General features: G+C 39.7%; 1 protein-coding gene across 1 annotated transcript in view; it reads right to left on the reverse strand.

The window, feature by feature from the left end:
• ect2 (epithelial cell transforming 2) overlaps positions 1-19139 on the reverse strand; it is a 141743-nt gene that overhangs the window by 109642 nt on the left and 12962 nt on the right. The window contains exon 4 of the mRNA XM_034180361.1: positions 1442-1624. Coding sequence (XP_034036252.1) covers positions 1442-1624 — 183 coding nt within the window. The remainder of the gene's footprint in view (positions 1-1441; positions 1625-19139) is intronic.

Consider the following 19139-nt stretch of genomic DNA (forward strand, 5'->3'; position numbering starts at 1 on the left):
GAGGCAAATGGTGGTCACACCCGATACTTACTGGTATCCCCCCCCCCCAATAAAACAAAACTGCACCTTTCAGAGTGGCCTTTTATTGTGGACAGTCTAAGGCACACCTGTGCACTAATCATGGTGTCTAATCAGCATCTTGATATGGCACACCTGTGAGGTGGGATGGATTATCTCAGCAAAGGAGAAGTGCTCACTATCACAGATTTAGACTGGTTTGTGAACAATATTTGAGGGAAATGGTGATATTGTGTATGTGGAAAAAGTTTTAGATCTTTGAGTTCATCTCATACAAAATGGGAGCAAAACCAAAAGTGTTGCATTTATATTTTTGAGTGTGTATATGTATATATATATATATATATATATATATATATATATATATATATATATATATATATATATATATATATATATATATATATATATATATACACACACATACATACACATATACATACACACACAAATACTGAATGTTTGTGAGTGCAATGGTAAGAATATTTCATAAGGTGCCACTTGAAAATGGAGTGAAATATTCTTTCCATTGCACAAATGGACAAAAAACTATTTGTTTTATATAATGTCTAAAATAGATCCTTGTCATTTGATATTTTATTAATTTATAAACAAGAAAAAGGGGACTTACATTTTGGTGTGTGTCACTGGTCCTTTGAAGTCAAGAGGTTCCAAACAGTCCAATACAAACTTTAAATATCGATACAATCCAAAATTGTTCTCAGTCAACTTGCAAAAGCAGTCACGTAGTTTTAAAATAATCCTGACAATGCAGTCCATACCTGATGCCATGCATTGACTGCTTTGTGGACAGACTGCCATCTGGTTTTTCAGGCAGCAAAAAATGGCAACAGAAATTTGTTGAGCTCTTTATCCGAGCGCGCTTGTATTTCAGCTAGAAAACATCCCAGTGAATACTACAAATGCCTTCAGATTTGTCGTCTGTCACCAAAACAAACCCCGCCATGTGTGTTTTTAAGATAAGTGCCGTCGCTGCTAGTGTGAGAGCGCTGTGGTTGGGCATGCAATAGCACAAAACGTACAGCACCAAAACTGCACGCTAAATGGAACACAATGGCAAATGTACAAACCACCAATCAAATGACAATGATCTATTTAGGCGTGTTATATATATATATATATATATATATATATATATATATATATATATATATATATATATATATATATATATATATATATATATATATATATCGTGTTTATACCACCCATCTCTATGTCCTGTTAAAGTGCTTTCACATAGACAGAGGAGTACATTTGTCCAAGTGTCAAGTTTAATAGTTTTTTTTTTGTTTTGTTTTTTACGTCAACTTTTGAAGATGCACAAAATGCTGCTCTTGTTCTCTTTTTACCATATAGTGGATATTTTTCTACTAGCATGTGTTGGAAGTTAATAACTCACCTCTCTCTTTCCAGCACAGTGCAGCACAACAGGAGGCCCAACAATACGGTTCTCCCGTTTGTACAGGTATTTGTATTCCGGAGAATTAAAATCTGCGAGGACAAAAACCGTCTCGTAATCAGTGTTCTCGCCATCTCCAAACTCCTGGACATCATCTGTCATTATCCATGGAGTGTTGATGTCCTACAAAAAAAAATTAAGAAAAAAATTAATAAGCAAAAATTGACAAAGATCACAATATGGAGCAATACAGCTGTCTGTCAATGATAAACATATAAACCTTGTTAGTAACTGGATAATTGGAAATTATTTAGTTGTGTACATTTGGTTGGAAATTTAGTACATTTCACAAAATTAGGAAGCAAAGTTTGTCTGTAGTACTTGTAGACTAAATGTATTTGGCAAACATTCATTATTTTGGATAATATAACACCTAAAATAGATACTTGTCATTTGATTTGTCACTACTTAAATTTGACAAGCGTTTCTTGTCGGAGCAGAAATTAGAGGGCAGCGGGACTGGGCAGAGGAGCTCAGTCTCGGTGTGTGTAGAACATGTCTGCTTTCTTCAGTTCAGCGAAAATCACAAGAAGTTGTCCAATTCTTCCTTCAACAGCTCCTAAACACGTCCCTGTGAACACTGCAGCTTCCTCGTATCATGGAAGCATTTTTAAGCTGTAATGGAACAGTGTAATCTTGTTTGGGTGAAGAGCATCGTGGTATGCGATAGTGTGAAACAGATGGGGAAAAAAATGTAGATAGGACCAAAAATGCACGCTAGTGACATCAGCAATGCAATGGGACAAATAATAAATGTCACCTGACATAGAATCCACCAACTAAATGACAAGAATCTATTTATATAAAGTAAGTCTATATTGATATAATTTTTGTTTTTTCACTTTTCACTAGTAGAATGGGAGGCAGAGCCTTCAGCTTTCAGGCTCCTCTCCTGTGGAACCAGCTCCCAATTCAGATCAGGGAGACAGACACCCTCTCTACTTTTAAGATTAGGCTTAAAATTTTCCTTTTTGCTAAAGCTTATAGTTAGGGCTGGATCAGGTGACCCTGAACCATCCCTTAGTTATGCTGCTATAGACTTAGACTGCTGGGGGGTTCCCATGATGCACTGAGTGTTTCTTTCTCTTTTTGCTCTGTATGCACCACTCTGCATTTAATCATTTGTGATTAATCTCTGCTCCCCTCCACAGCATGTCTTTTTCCTGGTTCTCTCAGCCCCAACCAGTCCCAGTAGAAGACTGCCCTCCCTGAGCCTGGTTCTGCTGGAGGTTTCTTCCTCTTAAAAGGGAGTTTTTCCTTCCCACTGTCGCCAAGTGCTTGCTCACAGGGGGTCGTTTTGACCGTTGGGGTTTTTACGTAATTATTGTATGGCCTTGCCTTACAATATACAGCGCCTTGGGGCAACTGTTTGTTGTGATTTGGCGCTATATAAATAAAACTGATTGATTGATTGATTGACTTGTATGTATATATCACTGTAGTCTGAGTCACAGCTGACCCATAACATTAAGGACATATACAAATATAATACTGCACAAAAAACTTGCTTCACTTTTTTTTTTTTTTTTTTTTTACACAAATTAAGGGAGTAACACACAAAAGAGACAGACACTGTGAAAATGACACAATAAAAACTGTGTAATGACAAGAACACCAAAAACAACAGAGGCAATAAAAAAAGAAAAAAAAAAAGAAGTTGAATAATGGAGGTGCTCACGATGACAGCAGATATCAGAAATACACAGGGTTTTAAATATGTTCATATTAAGGAAGCATGAATTAGATGAATGTGTGAGGCTAAGTCATAAAGTGCAGGATATAAATGTGTAGGATGCAATATAATCAAAGTCAGAAAAACAGCAGACTATTATGTCACACAGCTGTACATAGAACATTAATAACCAGTTGGTTAATTACACAACACACTGGAAATATTCAAATTGTGATTCTGCTCTGAATGGACAGAGTGAGAGTGAGCACAAGCAAGAGAGTGAGAGAACTAGACAGAGGGACAAAGAATTAAACAGAAATGGAGCTAGATCATTAGAGAACAGTGATATATAAAGAGACTGAGGCAAGCAGACGGAAATGAAAGAAATCAAAGAAAGTGTGATGATAAATTGATATTTAATTAAATGAGTTTCATTTAAAAAGGAAAACGTAAAAAGATTATTTTTGATGTATCTGAAAGAACAGAGAAAAGAGATTGAGAATTTCACTGTCAAATGCAAAATGAATTGTAGCAAACATGCTTCATAGCAGACAATTTTAAAAACATTTTAGCACAGCTGACCCTGTATTTAAAGAAGCATAAGTATTTGACAGCCAAATGATCTGGAGCAGGACTTGTTGTGTAAAATAAATTTGGTAAATTAAATAAAATAAAAAAAAAATAAAAATATAAAATAAAACAAGATGAAACACGATCACACACATTTGTGTTGCACATTGTCATTAACGGTAACCAGTTGGTTTGTATTGTGTTGAACGGTTCAGATTTGCAGGTGAATTTCTGGGAAGTTAAGTTTGATCTAAAGCAATAAGAAAAAAAAATAAATCTGTAATTTTAAGCATCAGAACTGTACTGTTGATATTAAAGTGAATATATTAATAAGCAATTATTATCCATTACAAATCGAACTTGTTATGCAAGGCTGAATAGTTATGCGTTGAATTTTTATTTTAGTTTATTCACCGATTCCTTTTCTATGCAGACATTCTAATTAAGGGTCATGGGGGAGCTGGAGCCTATCCCAGCAGTCACTGGGTGAGTGGCAGGGTACAGTTTGTACACGATGCCAGTCTATTACAGGACCAACATGTACAGACAGACACACACAGTGAAGTCACCAACCCACGTCTTTGGAAGTGGGAGGAAGCCAGTGCACCTGGAAGGAACCCATGTGAGCACGGGCAGAATGGTGAACAGACATTTTGGACACAACCTGGGACACTTCGGACATGAGAGCCATTCTGGGTGGATGTTTCGCACACAGGCCAGGTTTCATTTTTTTTTTTTTTTTTTAAATCGGGTGTCCCAAAAAAATATGCAACATGTTATCAACAAAGAAAATAGTCAAAGCATATGTCTAGGAAATAAATTTATGGCTGAATAGAAAGCTGAAAGGTTGACGTTTTTCATACCAATGTCAATATTGGCCCTGCATTTTGTCAGTCTAGCATAAAGTCGCTGCACCTGTTTGACACTCTTGGTCTGGTGCCAAAACTCAATAAATTTTGTTCGCTGTAGTATGGTTAATCTTGGCATTTTCCTGAGTCTTGCTTGGCATCAACATAAACTTCAGGGTCTCTGCAAGTCAAAAAGAAACATAAGTGATTAAGTTTGTAGCATTTAAGGGTCAAACCGAGTGTTTTAAATGTTGTATATTTTTTGGGGACACCCTATATATATATTTTTTATTATTATTTTACAGGTTTTATATCTTTTTTAATGTTTGACTGTGATAATAAAGTGTGATACTTCAACATGTGATCTTGTTATTTCAAATGAAAGAAAGAGTACAATTTATTTTGTTTTATTTATGTTAAAATGATTCCCCTGGAGGAAATGTGCTTGCATACATTTCCCAATCTCCCTCCTCCCACTACCGTAAACACTGTGTAAGCTCTGAATAAACAGAGAATATCCTTATACAGGAGTCTACATAAGTGTAATATCCCAAGGTCAGGTTAATATTAATGCAGAGGTCTTCAAACCATCTGGATAAAAATAGGTGTGAAAAGGGCTATAGTATATAGTTTTAAATGCTTAAACAACCCATCTCTGCCAGCAAGCCCAAAAGGTGTGCTTGTGTGTGTGTGAGAGAGAGAAATTGCTCAGTGCTGCATGAAACAATCAGTTCCGCCCTCTCACATGAGGGAAAGCGTTACTCTGAAGTTGAGTTACTTGAATCAGTGACTTCAATAACAGAGATCACAAATTAAATCAGAAAATAACTGCTGGGCTGCGTCTGGGTGTAAGTGGCAATGCTCGAAGGGTGAAATTACTTGTGATACCTGTAAACGTGCAAATAAAACAAATTACCAGAGGAAAATTAGTTCCAGTCGATGACCCTTGACAAAGACAGAAGTAGAAAGGCACTGGCAGAATCACACATACACACCGTTAGGTGGAATTACAATGTTAGAATTTCACAGTTAGGGTCACTTCAGACCCCTGTGTGTTAATGGGAGCTGACACTCAAAGTCAAAGCTTTCATCATGCATTCTTGAATTTGTTATTGATCATATTTCAAGGTCTGGCCAAGAAAATGTTCAAAATGTTCAAAACCATTTAGCAAGGCTCCTTGCAACAACTTCAAATAGCTGCGAATCGGCCATTTTCCAATGGAAGGCAACTAAATAGAAATAGTATTTTTAAATGTACTTTTATTATGACTCAGATTAGATATTAGCTTTGACATTTGAATGCGCTTAGATTACGTGTTACATGACCCCAAATTCCAATATTCAGCCAGCAATCAGTACATTGACCATGCACATTGATTGAGTACCCAGTGTGAATTCAGACACATGCAAACCCTTCCCAAGTTCCCATCCAAGTGTCACTCAGACTGAAAAGACACTGTACTGTACCATATTGACTATAGATTTTATCATCATTTTCTCCTCTGCACCCAGCTCGCCGCCTCTTATCTTTACCACGGGTACCTCCATTATGCTGACAGCCTGTAAAAACCAACCATTGGGAAGTAGATGTCAAACGCTAGCATTTGAAAGAATGAGGAAAAAAAAAAAGACCTATTTAATAAAAAATAAATAAATGCATTAAAAAGTAACAGAAAGGCAAGGAGAAGGACAAGCACACAAACAGTGAAAGATGACATCACACAAATTCATATAAATTAACCCCATGAGGAGAGAAAATAGTTATATTCAGAGATAAAAGTGAGAGAAAGACAGAGATGGCATGGGGTCTCTACCCTTGCAAAATCTGAAGACAGTAACATTAAACAAATATCAAGCTCCAGAGGGGTTGAGCTGGGGAGAAGAAACTTCAGTTGAAATTATAATAGTTCAAAGCCTACGGGGGGGGAGAAGGAGTGGAAGGAAAAGAAGGGAGGACAGAAAGGCAAAGAGACATGAAGAAATGGTGGGGGAGGGAGGGCGCTCGCTTCCTGCAAGCTGACTGAGCGTTGGCGGCGAGCGGTCAGGCAGGCAATCGGGAGCGCTCTGATGGAGCTGTCGGCAGATGTCTTTGAATGTGGCTGTGCTGCAGATTGGCAGAAAGAAATGGATGATTTAAGCAGGAAGCCTTCAGAAGTGACAGGACTTGAGAGACCTCAGAAGGGAGTCATTCTAGCAGCACTTAGTCTGCTACCACGCCTCCAAATCACCTTCACACAGCGCTACTCAAAGACATAACTGTACTGCTTACTGGACCATAGGCAAACATGCACATTGATAGACATAAATACGCCCATAAAGAGCACATTTTCTGACATGGTATTACACTGTGCACTTCAGCAAGTTCATCAGGTACATTTATGGCGAAATTAAATTATATTTACATAAAAGGCGGAGTGGAGGAGGCACGGTTAGTGCGATGTCTGAGAGGACGACAAGTGATGGACAGCTGAGATGTGTTGACTGCACTTGAATTCACAAAATTATTCAATTAACGACTGTTGATTTAACCCACAGTCGGGCAGTCAGACATGGAACATGGAGGTTGCTTTATAGGGCAGCGCAGTCTCGTTTGACCCCCCTACGTGATATTGCGGGATTTGACCACATCTGGGGACAGCAGGCACAAACACGGCAGAGAATCCCCGAGCAGAGTGTGGGAGTTTCAGCACAAACCATTCAGCCTGTCTCTGTAAACTGAAAAGAATACTCACTGTCACCGAGCAGTTGTGCCGGTGTCGCTGACTGAATGGTACCCCCCCCCCCCCCCCCCAAAAAAAAAAAAATCGGTCTGCCTTTTGCATCTGCGCATGCGTCATTAGCCGCAGTTCACGGATTAAAACCTCATTTCTGCTTCAAACTGCACTCCAGTCATCATCTATCTCAGTGACAGATAGCTAAAGATTTTGTACAACAACAATTTCCACATAAATTCAGCATTATTTCATAATAAAAGACAGATGAAGCGATCAGAGCGTCGTGGCGAAATGAGCTGGCTAGCTGATGCGTTCACTGCGCGTCGGTCATTTCAAAGCATCATGGAATTTTGCAGAGTTTCTGCTTAAAATGACCTCATTTCTGCTTAAATCTCAGAATGAATTAAGAGGCTTTACCTTTATCATATGATGGTTAATAATCCCATTAATCCATTTGATTGCTTTTGGGTGAAGAGACTCCGTCTCAGACCTGCTGCAGTCCGAAATGATGCATGCGCAGATGCAAAAGGAGGACCGATTTTTAGGGGTGGCCCTGCCTTCACTGCATATGCGGCATTAACCGCAGTTCATGGATATTCACCTCGTTTCTGCTTCAAACTGCACTCCAGTCATCATCTACCTCAATGACAGATATCTGAAGCTTTTGTACAACAGTCATTTCCACATAAATTCAGCATTATTTCATCATAAAAGATGGAGGAAGCAATCAGAGTGCTGCAGTTACGAGCTGCTAGCTAATGTGTTCACTACGTGTCGGTCATTTCAAAACGTCACCAAGTATCGCCTCGTTTCTGCTTAAAACTGACTTTAGAATGATTTAAGAGGTTTTACCTTGTCATCTGATGGTTAATAATCACATTAATCCATTTGATCGCTTTGGGTAAAGAGACCATCTCAGGCGAGCTGCTGATGTCCGAAATGACGCATGCGCAGTTGAGGCAGGGCGGACCAATTTTTAGAGGTGGACTGTTCGGTCAGTGACACCTGTTTAAGACATGCTGGTTTAAAATGGTTTCCGCTGAAACCCCCATCCTCCAAATGGTTTGTGCTGACACTCCCACACTCTCATAGGGTATTAGTGTCTTCCAAAAAACAGTGTCAATTCTAATGGGAAAGTGGTGTACCGTTTTGTTTTCGGCAGCAATCACGGAAGCAGTTGCAAAAAGTGCAGTTTTTTTCCAGTTCCCAGTGGAGAAGGGAAGACGAGGCAAACGGGAGCAGTCGTGTTCCTAAGTGTTAGCCAACACAGCTAGCCAGAGTAGCTGCGTTCTTTCGCCTGCAAAACCGCCTTGACATGCTTGAACTCTGGGTCACAAACAAACCGCAACACATGTAAACTTTCCACCGCATCATCACTTTTTCTGTGCATTTTCCACTTTGTTTGCGTGTAATTTGCCCCAAAACTCAGAGAAAGTAGCATGTTTTTGTACCCAGAAGTAGAGAAATTACATTATATGCATCATATTTTACGCCTGTAGCACCCGCCCTTAAATGAGACTGCGCTGCCCAATTAACACAGACAAACCTGAGACAACCAGTTCAAGTGAATGACAACAGCAAGAGGACAAATCTCAAAAGGGACAGCTTAGTTTGACATCAGTAAACACTGGTTTGTCTCACACAGTCAGGTACTTGTATTTGGAGAGTGACAATTTTGGGTAATTTCAGCTCTGTAAGCCAGCACAATGGAGTTGAAATTAAATACTCAAGTGTAGACTTTCAACTGTAATTCGAGAGCATTACTGCATAATGTGTTAACGTTTGTCGTGTGATGTGGCAATATGTACTGTATGATGATAATAAAAGGGTCTATCATTTCATATTATGTTCCACTGTTTATTTTTTTGTGGTATTGCATTCCATTTTTCCCAGTGTGATCTATCCAGCTCACAGCACACATTCGGTCCTACAACCCCAATTCCAATGAAGTTTGGACATTGTGTGAAATGTAAATAAAAACAGAATACAATGATTTGCAAATCCTCTTCAACCTATATTCAACTGAATACACCACAAAGACAAGATATTTAATGTTCAAACTGATAAACTTTGTTTTTGTGCAAATATTTGCTAATTTTGAAATGGATGCCTGCAACACGTTTCAAAAAAGCTGGGACAGTGGTATGTTTACCACTGTGTTACATCACCTTTCCTTCTAACACTCAATAAGCATTTGGGAACTGAGGACACTAATTGTGTGTCATGACTGGGTATAAAAGGAGCATCCCCAAAAGGCTCAACCCTTCACAAGCAAAGATGGGACGAGGATCACCACTTTGTGAACAACTGCATGAAAAAAAATAGTCCAACAGCTTAAAAACAATGTTTCTCAGCGTTCAGTTGCAAAGAATTTAGGGATTCCATCATCTACAGTCCATAATATAATCAGAAGATTCAGAGAATCTGGAAAACTTTCTACACGTAAACAGCAAGGCCGAAAACCAACACTGAATGCCCGTGACCTTTGATCCCTCAGGCGGCAACTGCATTAAAAACTGACATCATTGTTTAAAGGGTATTACCACGTAGGCTTAGCAACACCACAAAACCATTGTCAGTTAACACAGTTCATCGCTACATCTACAAGTGCAAGTTAAAACTCTACCATGCAAAGTGAAAGCCATACATCAACAACATCCAGAAACGCCGCCGCCTTCTCTGGGCCCAAGCTCATTTGAAATGGACATACGCAAAGTGGGAAAGTGTGCTGTGGTCTGATGAGTCCACATTTCAAATTGTTTTTGGAAATCATGGACGTCATGTCCTCTGGACAAAAGAGAAAAAAGACCATCCAGATTGTTACCAGTGCAAAGCTCAAAAGCCAGCATCTGTGATGGTATGGGGGTGTGTTAGTGCCCATGGCATGGGCAACTTACACATCTGTGATGGCAGCATCAATGCTGAAAGGTACAACCAGGTTTTGGAGCAACACATGCTGCCATCCAAGCAATGTCTTTTACAGGGAAGTCCCTGCTTATTTCAGCAAGACAATGCCAAGCCACATTCTGCATGTGTTACAACAGCGTAGCTTCGTAGTAAGAGTGTGGGTACTAGACTGGCCTGCCTGCAGTCCAGACTTGTCTCCCATTGAAAATGTGCAGCACATTATGAAGTGCAAAATACGACAACGGAGACCCCGGACTGTTGAACAACTGAAGTCATACATCAAGCAAGAATGGGAAAGAATTCCACCAACAAAGCTTCAACAATTAGTGTCCTCAGTTCCCAAACTCTTATTGAGTGACTACGTTTACATTCAGCCAATAATCCTTTCATAACCGGAATATTAGCAATAACCCGGTTGCACACGACCATGTAAACACCCGCTAAAACCCAAATATGCTCATATTCCGGTTTTTAAAAACCCGAATAAGACCCCTGGGTTACTCCTTTTCTAACCCGAAAATCAGGTCATATGAATGCGCATCGGGATATCCCCATAGAAAGGAACATTATTTTGTGTTCTGCGCATGTCCTATCCGCAAGGAATCTTGGTGTTTTGAGTACGGCAACTACTTGTATGCGGCGCGCGCAACCCACCGGACACCACAGAAGCAGATGTAAACAGCGCATTGTGTTCTGCGTCATTATCAGACGGGCCGGTCGCGGCACCGGTGGGCATCACCGCAATTGCCATTATCTTATTTAGCACCATCCAGATTTATCTTTGAGTTACCTAGTCTCTTTGACAGGTACTGAAAATTTCATGGAAAAATTCTGCGCGGTTCCAGAGATATGCACAAAATTTACCCTAAAAATAGCACTTTTTTCATCAATTTTGTGTGACACTTCACTTCACTTTATTTGTGTCCCCCATGGGGCAATTAGTTTTGCAGCTTGAGAATACATTAAAAGCACATGACACACAGAACACATATCAGTACCATGGTGCAGCATCACAAACAATTACACAGTCCAAACATTAAAAAATACAGTCCATTAAAATGCTTCCACAGTTTAACTCCTTCCTTGGCCTGTGTTCAGAACAGTAATGGCTGCAGGAACAAAAGAGAACTTAAATCTGTTACCCTTCACAGAGGGAAACCTGAGCCGTGAGCTAGAAGGTAAATATTGAAAATCACTAAAAAGAGGATGAGCAGAGTTCGATAGTATACTCAATGCTTTTCTCTTTACTTGTCTGTAGTATAGGTCAGACAACGTACTCTGTGGTACTCCCAGTACCTTTCCACAGGCCTTCACTATTTTAACCAGTGAATTTTTAGCCTTAAGACTGAGATTCCCATACCAGCACAACATAGAAAAGGTTAAAACAGACTCAATACAAGATTTGTAAAAAAGAATCATAATAGTCTTATCCACTTGAAAATAAGACAGTTTACAAAGACAGAACAGATATTGTTGACCCTTTTTACACAACATTGCAAATTTCAAAATAAAACAATTTTCGTGATGGCTTTGACAATCATTAGTGTACAATATGTACAGAAGTGGCGAAAGGACACAGCCCTGAGGAGATCCTGTTGAGGACAAAAGGGTGTCTGACATGCACCCATTTACTCTGACTCTCTGTGATCGGGCTGTTAAAAAATCTAAAATCCAACCAACAATATTAAAATCTACAGAAAAATTATTCACAAGTTTGTCGATTAAAATGTGAGGTTGGATAGTATTAAAAGCAGATGAAAAGTCAAGAAATAAAAGTTTGGCATGTGCTTTGTTGCCCTCAAGGTGTTTAAAAACAAGATTTAAAAGTGTGGCAGTAGCATCCTCCACTCCACAGCCAGCCCTATAGGTAAACTGGAAGGGATCTAATAATAACTCTACATGTGAAAGCAATTCAACTGATATTTAGCATTATCATATACCTATAAATGATACGCCAATATGATTGGATAAAACACTAAAGAATAAATAGCAATACACCCTTTTTGCGGACAGGTAATATTTTTCATACTACCCGAGCAATCAGCCAATCCGGACAGCGGAGCGGCGCCATGACAAAGAGGCGCGGTCAGAGGAACTGTGAAATACTGGTGAGTCACTATTAATAATTTCTTACGTGTCCAACCTCATAGGTTGATCGTTAAAATTAAATTTGTTAGTTCTAAAAGCCATCATAATTATTTATCGGAAAACGTTCTATTTTTGTTCTACTAAGGTTTGAACTTTGAGTGTTTACACAGGAGAGAAAAGTGAGAAAATGTTAATGCCTGTTTGAGAAAAGTGTATAAAGTGTGTAGTGAGGGGTTTTACAGCCTTAAAACGTCTATAATTGTAAAAAAAATAACGCTGACTACTTCGTGGATTTCGCCTATCGCAGGTTATTTTTAGAATGCAACTCCCGCGATAAACGAGGGACCACTGTATATGATAAAATCGTTATCAAGTTGTTTTACCAAAAAAGCCATATTCATTGGTGAACAACTTGATAACTGATATTATCATTTAAAGTTGAATGTTAAAGAAATAACCTTGTATTTTGTCAGTTTGTTTGTTTGTGCTTCATACTAACACAGTAATACATTTTTGTAAAGGTAGAAATGTCATTTCCTAGAAAAAACATCATGTTTCTAAAGCAAGGTAAAACTGTTGCAAGCGTAATGCTGAGAAAAAGTCCTTGATTTATTTGTGTCAAAACCTTAGCTATAGCTCCCACTCTGCTTCAATAGAATAATTATATTACTTGTTCAATAATACCAGGAACTAATGAACAGAATTTCTTTGTTTCAGGCTTCTGCAGACTAAAGAAGTACCTCCAACTGTTGTCGCAAGCATTACGATCTAGCACATTATAGTATATATGCACTGATAATTTCTAGCAATGACTGAACCGAGACCAACAGAAATACTGAAACTCTGATATACAATATAACCATATCTAAAATAACATTTCACAAAAAAGACCACTTTTAAATTTTGATGGTTATGTCACACTTTGGCTTCATTATTTTTGAACTATGCCTTATGGATTATGGAGGTGTGGTCTAGAAGGGAGGCCTGAGGGAAGGTGGACTTATGCTTCTACAACTCCTTACCTCCATGGGCATGCAATGACATTGACATGGGCGTGACCCTTTCAAAGTTCTCCATCGCGTTGGTGGGTGTCGTTATGCAATTTACAGCAAGAATAATCGGAGGCGCAACATGTGGAACAAGGCAAGGACTTTCTTTCTGCCAGCAGTGCCACTGTTCCTGGTTGCTTTATTTTTTTTTCCTTTGTCTAACTCTGGATGAATTTGTCCCTCAAAGAGCTCCACTTCTTTATACAATCACTCTGCAAACTAGCATTATATGCAATTTGCCTCCATGAATTGTGGGTCATTTGAGCCTCTTTGTAGTTGTTGACTCTGTGTTGTGTAGGGATGGGTATCGAGAATCGGTTCCTTTCGGGTATCGTTAAGAAACGATTCGATCCACCGACATCAATAAGCTTTGTGCTTAACGATTCTGTTATCGGTCCTTCAGAGTGGACGTTGTTTTGGGGGGTGTTTGTCAGGAAAATAATAATTTCTCTACATTGATTACAGACCCTGCAGCGGGTCCATAATCAACTTTTCTGCAGCGCGGCTTTGCTTTGAACCTTGAAACAATCAAAGCAGTGGTTCGCAGATTGAAGCAATGCTTCGATCTATTGCTTCGTTTATTCTTTCTTTCGCTTAAATTTCCCCCGCTAATTTCCCTTAGCATTAAGCAGTTGCAGCTGTCATCACGTTTGGGTGCATTTGTTTTCAAATTGTAATATTTCTTAAATTTATTTTTGTTTATATATTAATAATCTAATGATTATTATATACAATTTTAGAGAAAGAGACAAAAAGAACCTGAATAGAAACACAACAGAAAATCTAAAAGCAACTAACAATGAACTTACATAAATAAATACATACAGAAATAAATAAGTGTTTCATGTGAACACCTAGTGACTCTCACACCTCCATTCCATCCCTGTCTTATTTAAGTTTAATGACAGTTTGTTTCGGTCAAACCATATTTTCAATGTGTTAATTTCTTCAGTGATTTCCTCCAGAACTATCTGCCAAGATGGAAAACTGCTGCATCCTAGTATAACCCCTGGCAAAAATTATGGAATAGCCTCAGAGGATGTTCATTCAGTTGTTTAATTTTGTAGAAAAAAAAGCAGATCACAGACATGACACAAAACTAAAGTAATTTCAAATGGCAACTTTCTGGCTTTAAGAAACACTATAAAAAAATAAAAAAAAATCAGGGAAAAAAATTGTGGCAGTCAGTAACAGTTACTTTTTTAGACCAAGCAGAGGGAAAAAAATACGGAATCACTCAATTCTGAGGAAAAAATTATGGAATCATGAAAAACAAAAGAACGCCCCAACACATCACTAGAATTTTGTTGCACCACCTCTGGCTTTTATAACAGCTTGCAGTCTCAGTCTAATGAGTGACAAACAGTACTCTTCATCAATCTGGCTCCAACTTTGCTGCTGCCAGATCAGCTTTGCAGGTTGGAGCCTTGTCATGGAGCATTTTCTTCAACTTCCACCAAAGATTTTCAATTGGATTAAGATCCGGACTATTTGCAGGCCATGACATTGACCCTATGTGTCTTTTTGCAAGGAATGTTTTCACAATTTTTGCGCTATGGCAAGATGCATTATCATCTTGAAAAATTATTTCATCATCCCCAAACATCCTTTCAATTGATGGGATAAGAAAAGTGTCCAAAATATCAACGTAAACTTGTGCATTTATTGATGTTGTAATGACAGCCATCTCCCCAGTGCCTTTACCTGACATGCAGCCCCATATCATCAATGACTGTGGAAATTTACATGTTCTCTTCAGGCAGTCATCTTTATAAATCTCATTGGAACGGCACCAAACAAACATTCCAGCATCATCACCTTGCCCAATGCAGATTTGAGATTCATCGCTGAATATGACTTTCATCCAGTCATCCACAGTCCACGATTGCTTTTCCTTAGCCCATTGTAACCTTTTTTTTCTGTTTAGGTGTTAATGATGGCTTTCGTTTAGCTTTTCTGTATGTAAATCCCATTTCCTTTAGGCGGTTTTTTACAGTTCGGTCACAGACGTTGACTCCAGTTTCCTCCCATTCGTTCCTCATTTGTTTTGTTGTGCATTTTCGATTTTTGAGACTTATTGCTTTAAGTTTTCTGTCTTGACGCTTTGATGTCTTCCTTGGTGTATAATAAAAATGTTATTGTGCTGTTTTGCACCTGTCTTAAAGTAACCCTGAGAATGTATTTGTTATTTAATTTTGTTTTAGCACTCTGGGGTCAGTCTGAACTGGGAGCGAAGAGCTGGATGTACTTGTTATTATTACACTGATAGCACGACTTTGTTTTTTGTAGCCACTAACGACTGGGAGTGAAGCATGCTGGGATCATTCGGAACTGGGAGCGAAGAGCTGCTTTTATTATGTCTTTGTAAGAGAGAGAAAATAACTTTCAGATGCCTGTTGATTAAAGAAATTATGTGCGCCAGGGAGGTTGAGTTGGCCACTCACCCTCCCTTCGCGGACACACTAGAAAAAAGGGAGTAGAACCATGCTTCAACAGAGTCTGCTGCGGGTTAACGTACGAACGCCCAGCCGGTTGACAGGCGCACTCTGCTGAAGGTGTTGGCTCTCCACCTTAAAGGCGTCACGGTAAGAGAAAAATGCGCTGCAACCACTTGTGTTTGATGTAACTGCTTTTGTGGGGAATAAATATACGCCTTTTTATTCTAGCAAAATGCAGTCTGTGTGATCATTTCTGTGTGCCGATCTGACCGAACCTTGTGTTTCAAAACATTTTTGGCGTTGTCGGCAGGATACGGTTACGCTCAGACTACACACAGAAATGTCTTGCTTTAGATTGGGAAAGAGAGATGCGGAGGTGGCATCTCAGCAGGAAGAAGTGGTCCCGGGGTGGGATGGGATCACTTTTAAGGAAATAGGCCAGCTTCTACGGCGACGTGGGGGACGCCCTGGGCCGTGGACTGGAGCGATTCCCACCGCGACTCCGCCAATTTTATGTGAAATGTTAAAACGGGTGGAGGTTAAAGAGAAAGCTCCGTTGGGAGGTATTCATGAAATGATGTGGATTTGTGCAGAAGCCTGGAAAGAGCGGGTTTTAACTTTAGATACAGTCCGCTCATCAGAATGTGTTAAGTCACAAAAAGTGACAAAATTGGAGCAACAAGTAAAGCAATTGGAAATTCAGGTTAAAGAATTGGAGGATCATCTAACAACTGCTAAACAGTTGTTAGGAAAATCAGTGACATATATATCAAAAGCTACCAGAGCTAGGAGAAATAAGCAGCCACGTAATGTAAATACCAAACAGGTATGTTCATATGTAGCCGGGATGCCCCAGGATTGGGATCCTGATTGCTGGGATGGTGATATTTGGGGGGATGAGGGAGAAAATGAAGGCGGGTGGTATGATGGGGGCATAAGACCTGACCCACCACCTGGTCCGCTTTATCCCTCATTAGAAAATTTGCAGATACAGCCAATCATGCGACGACGACAAGAACAACAGGTGGTGCCACCTGTATTAGGTCCTTTAATGGACAATCACGGACATGTTAGACTGGGAGCAGATGGGCAGCCCATTCAGGGACCCATACCGCAACCTCAACCCGCTCCCAGATTAACAAATGTAACAGAAGATTATTCACAAGATGAGATTTCTCATATTACAAGTAAATTGAGACAGAAATCTGGGGAGCCACTGGATGCCTGGCTTAATCGCCTGGCAGAGGAGGGAGGTGACGCAGTGACATTGGATAATGGAGATTACAACAGATTTTCAGGTTTAAGTGCAGACAGTCGAGTAAATGCGGAGTTTCGAGCTGTAGGGAGAGGAATGGGGGAAGTAGATGCATTCCCGTTGGTTGATATGTACGCGGTAGCAGCTCAGGGGGTGTTCCCCAACTTTCATGATTGGCCTGAAATTAAAGGGCAGTGGGTGACATTAAAGGACGCCGTTAATCGGCTAACCAGATTGTGTACTCGGGAGTCAGTTTCCCGAGCAGCTAATGTTAACATACATGATGGAGAAGTACCCAAAATCATACGGGATGCTATAATACGTGATGCGCCGCCCCATTATCGGGCTGCGGTATTGACAATACTGTTGGGAGCAGCAGAATTGACATTTATCGCTATTAGGACTCGTCTTTTGGAATTGGCAACGTTGGGAGACTGGACAGATGTAAGTCGTAATCAGGAGGGGGCTCGACCCAAACAATACAAGAGCGATGGACCTCCTCGACCTCGTGGTCAGCCTGGAGGGAGTAGTAGAAATGACATGTGGAAAGCACTGTTACGAGCGGGAGTTTCGGCTGAGGAGATTGATGGGCTTCCAACTTCAGTTTTGGCCGAGAAATGTAAACAAAAGGGGCTGAAAATAAATTGTGTGTCAGGGATGCGCCCTGATATGTTTGAATTGGCTTCATTGTTGAAAGAAATTGTGCAGGGAGAAAAGAAAGGAGTGAAACCTAGTGCCCCTCCCCTACAGGAGGAGGAGGAGGAGGACTTTGATGATGATCTGGTGCAAATAGCTGCAGTCCGGAAAGGAAAGAAAGACAAAAAGAAGGGGAAAAATAAAGAAAGGCGTTCTTGGAGCTTTGACCCTTGCGAGGAAGATTAGGATGATGGTCAAACTCTTGTGGCCCGCCGAGAATTAAAACAATGGTTCACAAGTGATATCAGACCTCATGTGCGATTGGAAATATTTTGGAAAAAATCAGTTCAAGTCACCTCGGCTTTAGTGGACACAGGAGCGGAGGCCTCACTAATTCACGGTAATCCAGAGAAAATGAAGGGACCGGTGGTTCCTTTAACTGGATTAGGTGGACAATTGGTGTATGGAAAAAATATATCGATACCGCTTAAAATTGGAAATATGCCAATTAAAGTGTACACTGTAATAGTGACTCCAATTAATGAATGGATAATTGGCATGGATATTTTAGCTGGAATGACTTTGCATTTAGAACAGGGTAAATTTCAATTTGGGATAGCAAACGTAAGAATGATTCTGGTGGGAAAAGTAAAAATGAAACCTTTTCCCATTCCAGAGGCTACATGTGTGATTAATCAGAAACAATATCGTATTCCTGGAGGACAAGCAGAAATTACTGCAACCATAAAAGACTACTTGGAGGCAGGAGTTTTGAAACCAGTGACAACAAAATGGAATAATCCATTGTGGCCAGTTCGTAAATCGGATGGTACATGGAGAATGACTGTAGACTTTAGAGGTCTAAATAAACATACACCGGCTTTGACTTCAGCTGTACCTGATGCTGTGAGTATAATTGAACGAGTGCAACATCATAGTGGTACGTGGTATGCTGTTATAGATTTGGCCAATGCATTCTTTACCATACCAATCCCAGAGGATAGGATGGAACAGTTTGCATTTACGTGGGAAGGACGGCAATATACATTCACAAGATTGCCACAAGGATATTTACACAGTCCCACTATTTGTCATAGAGTGGTGGCGGAGCATTTGGAACAGTTCCAGGTTCCAATGAGAATGATGATCTCACATTACATTGATGACATTATGCTTCAAGGAGATACAGAAGCAGAAGTAGTGGAATATCTACCGAAATTAGTGACTCATATGAAATCATTTGGCTGGGAAATTAATCCAGCAAAGATTCAGGGACCAGCTCAAACAGTGAAATTCTTAGGAATAGTTTGGAATAAAGGAGAGAGGGAAATCACACAAAAAGCTAAAGAGAGAATAGCTAACTTTCCAGTACCTCACAGTAAGACAGACGCACAACGATATATTGGTTTATTTGGATTTTGGAGACATCATATTCCACATTTGGGACAGCCTTTATATCGA

This window comes from Thalassophryne amazonica, chromosome 10 (assembly GCF_902500255.1).
Source record: "Thalassophryne amazonica chromosome 10, fThaAma1.1, whole genome shotgun sequence".
NCBI lineage: Eukaryota > Metazoa > Chordata > Actinopteri > Batrachoidiformes > Batrachoididae > Thalassophryne > Thalassophryne amazonica.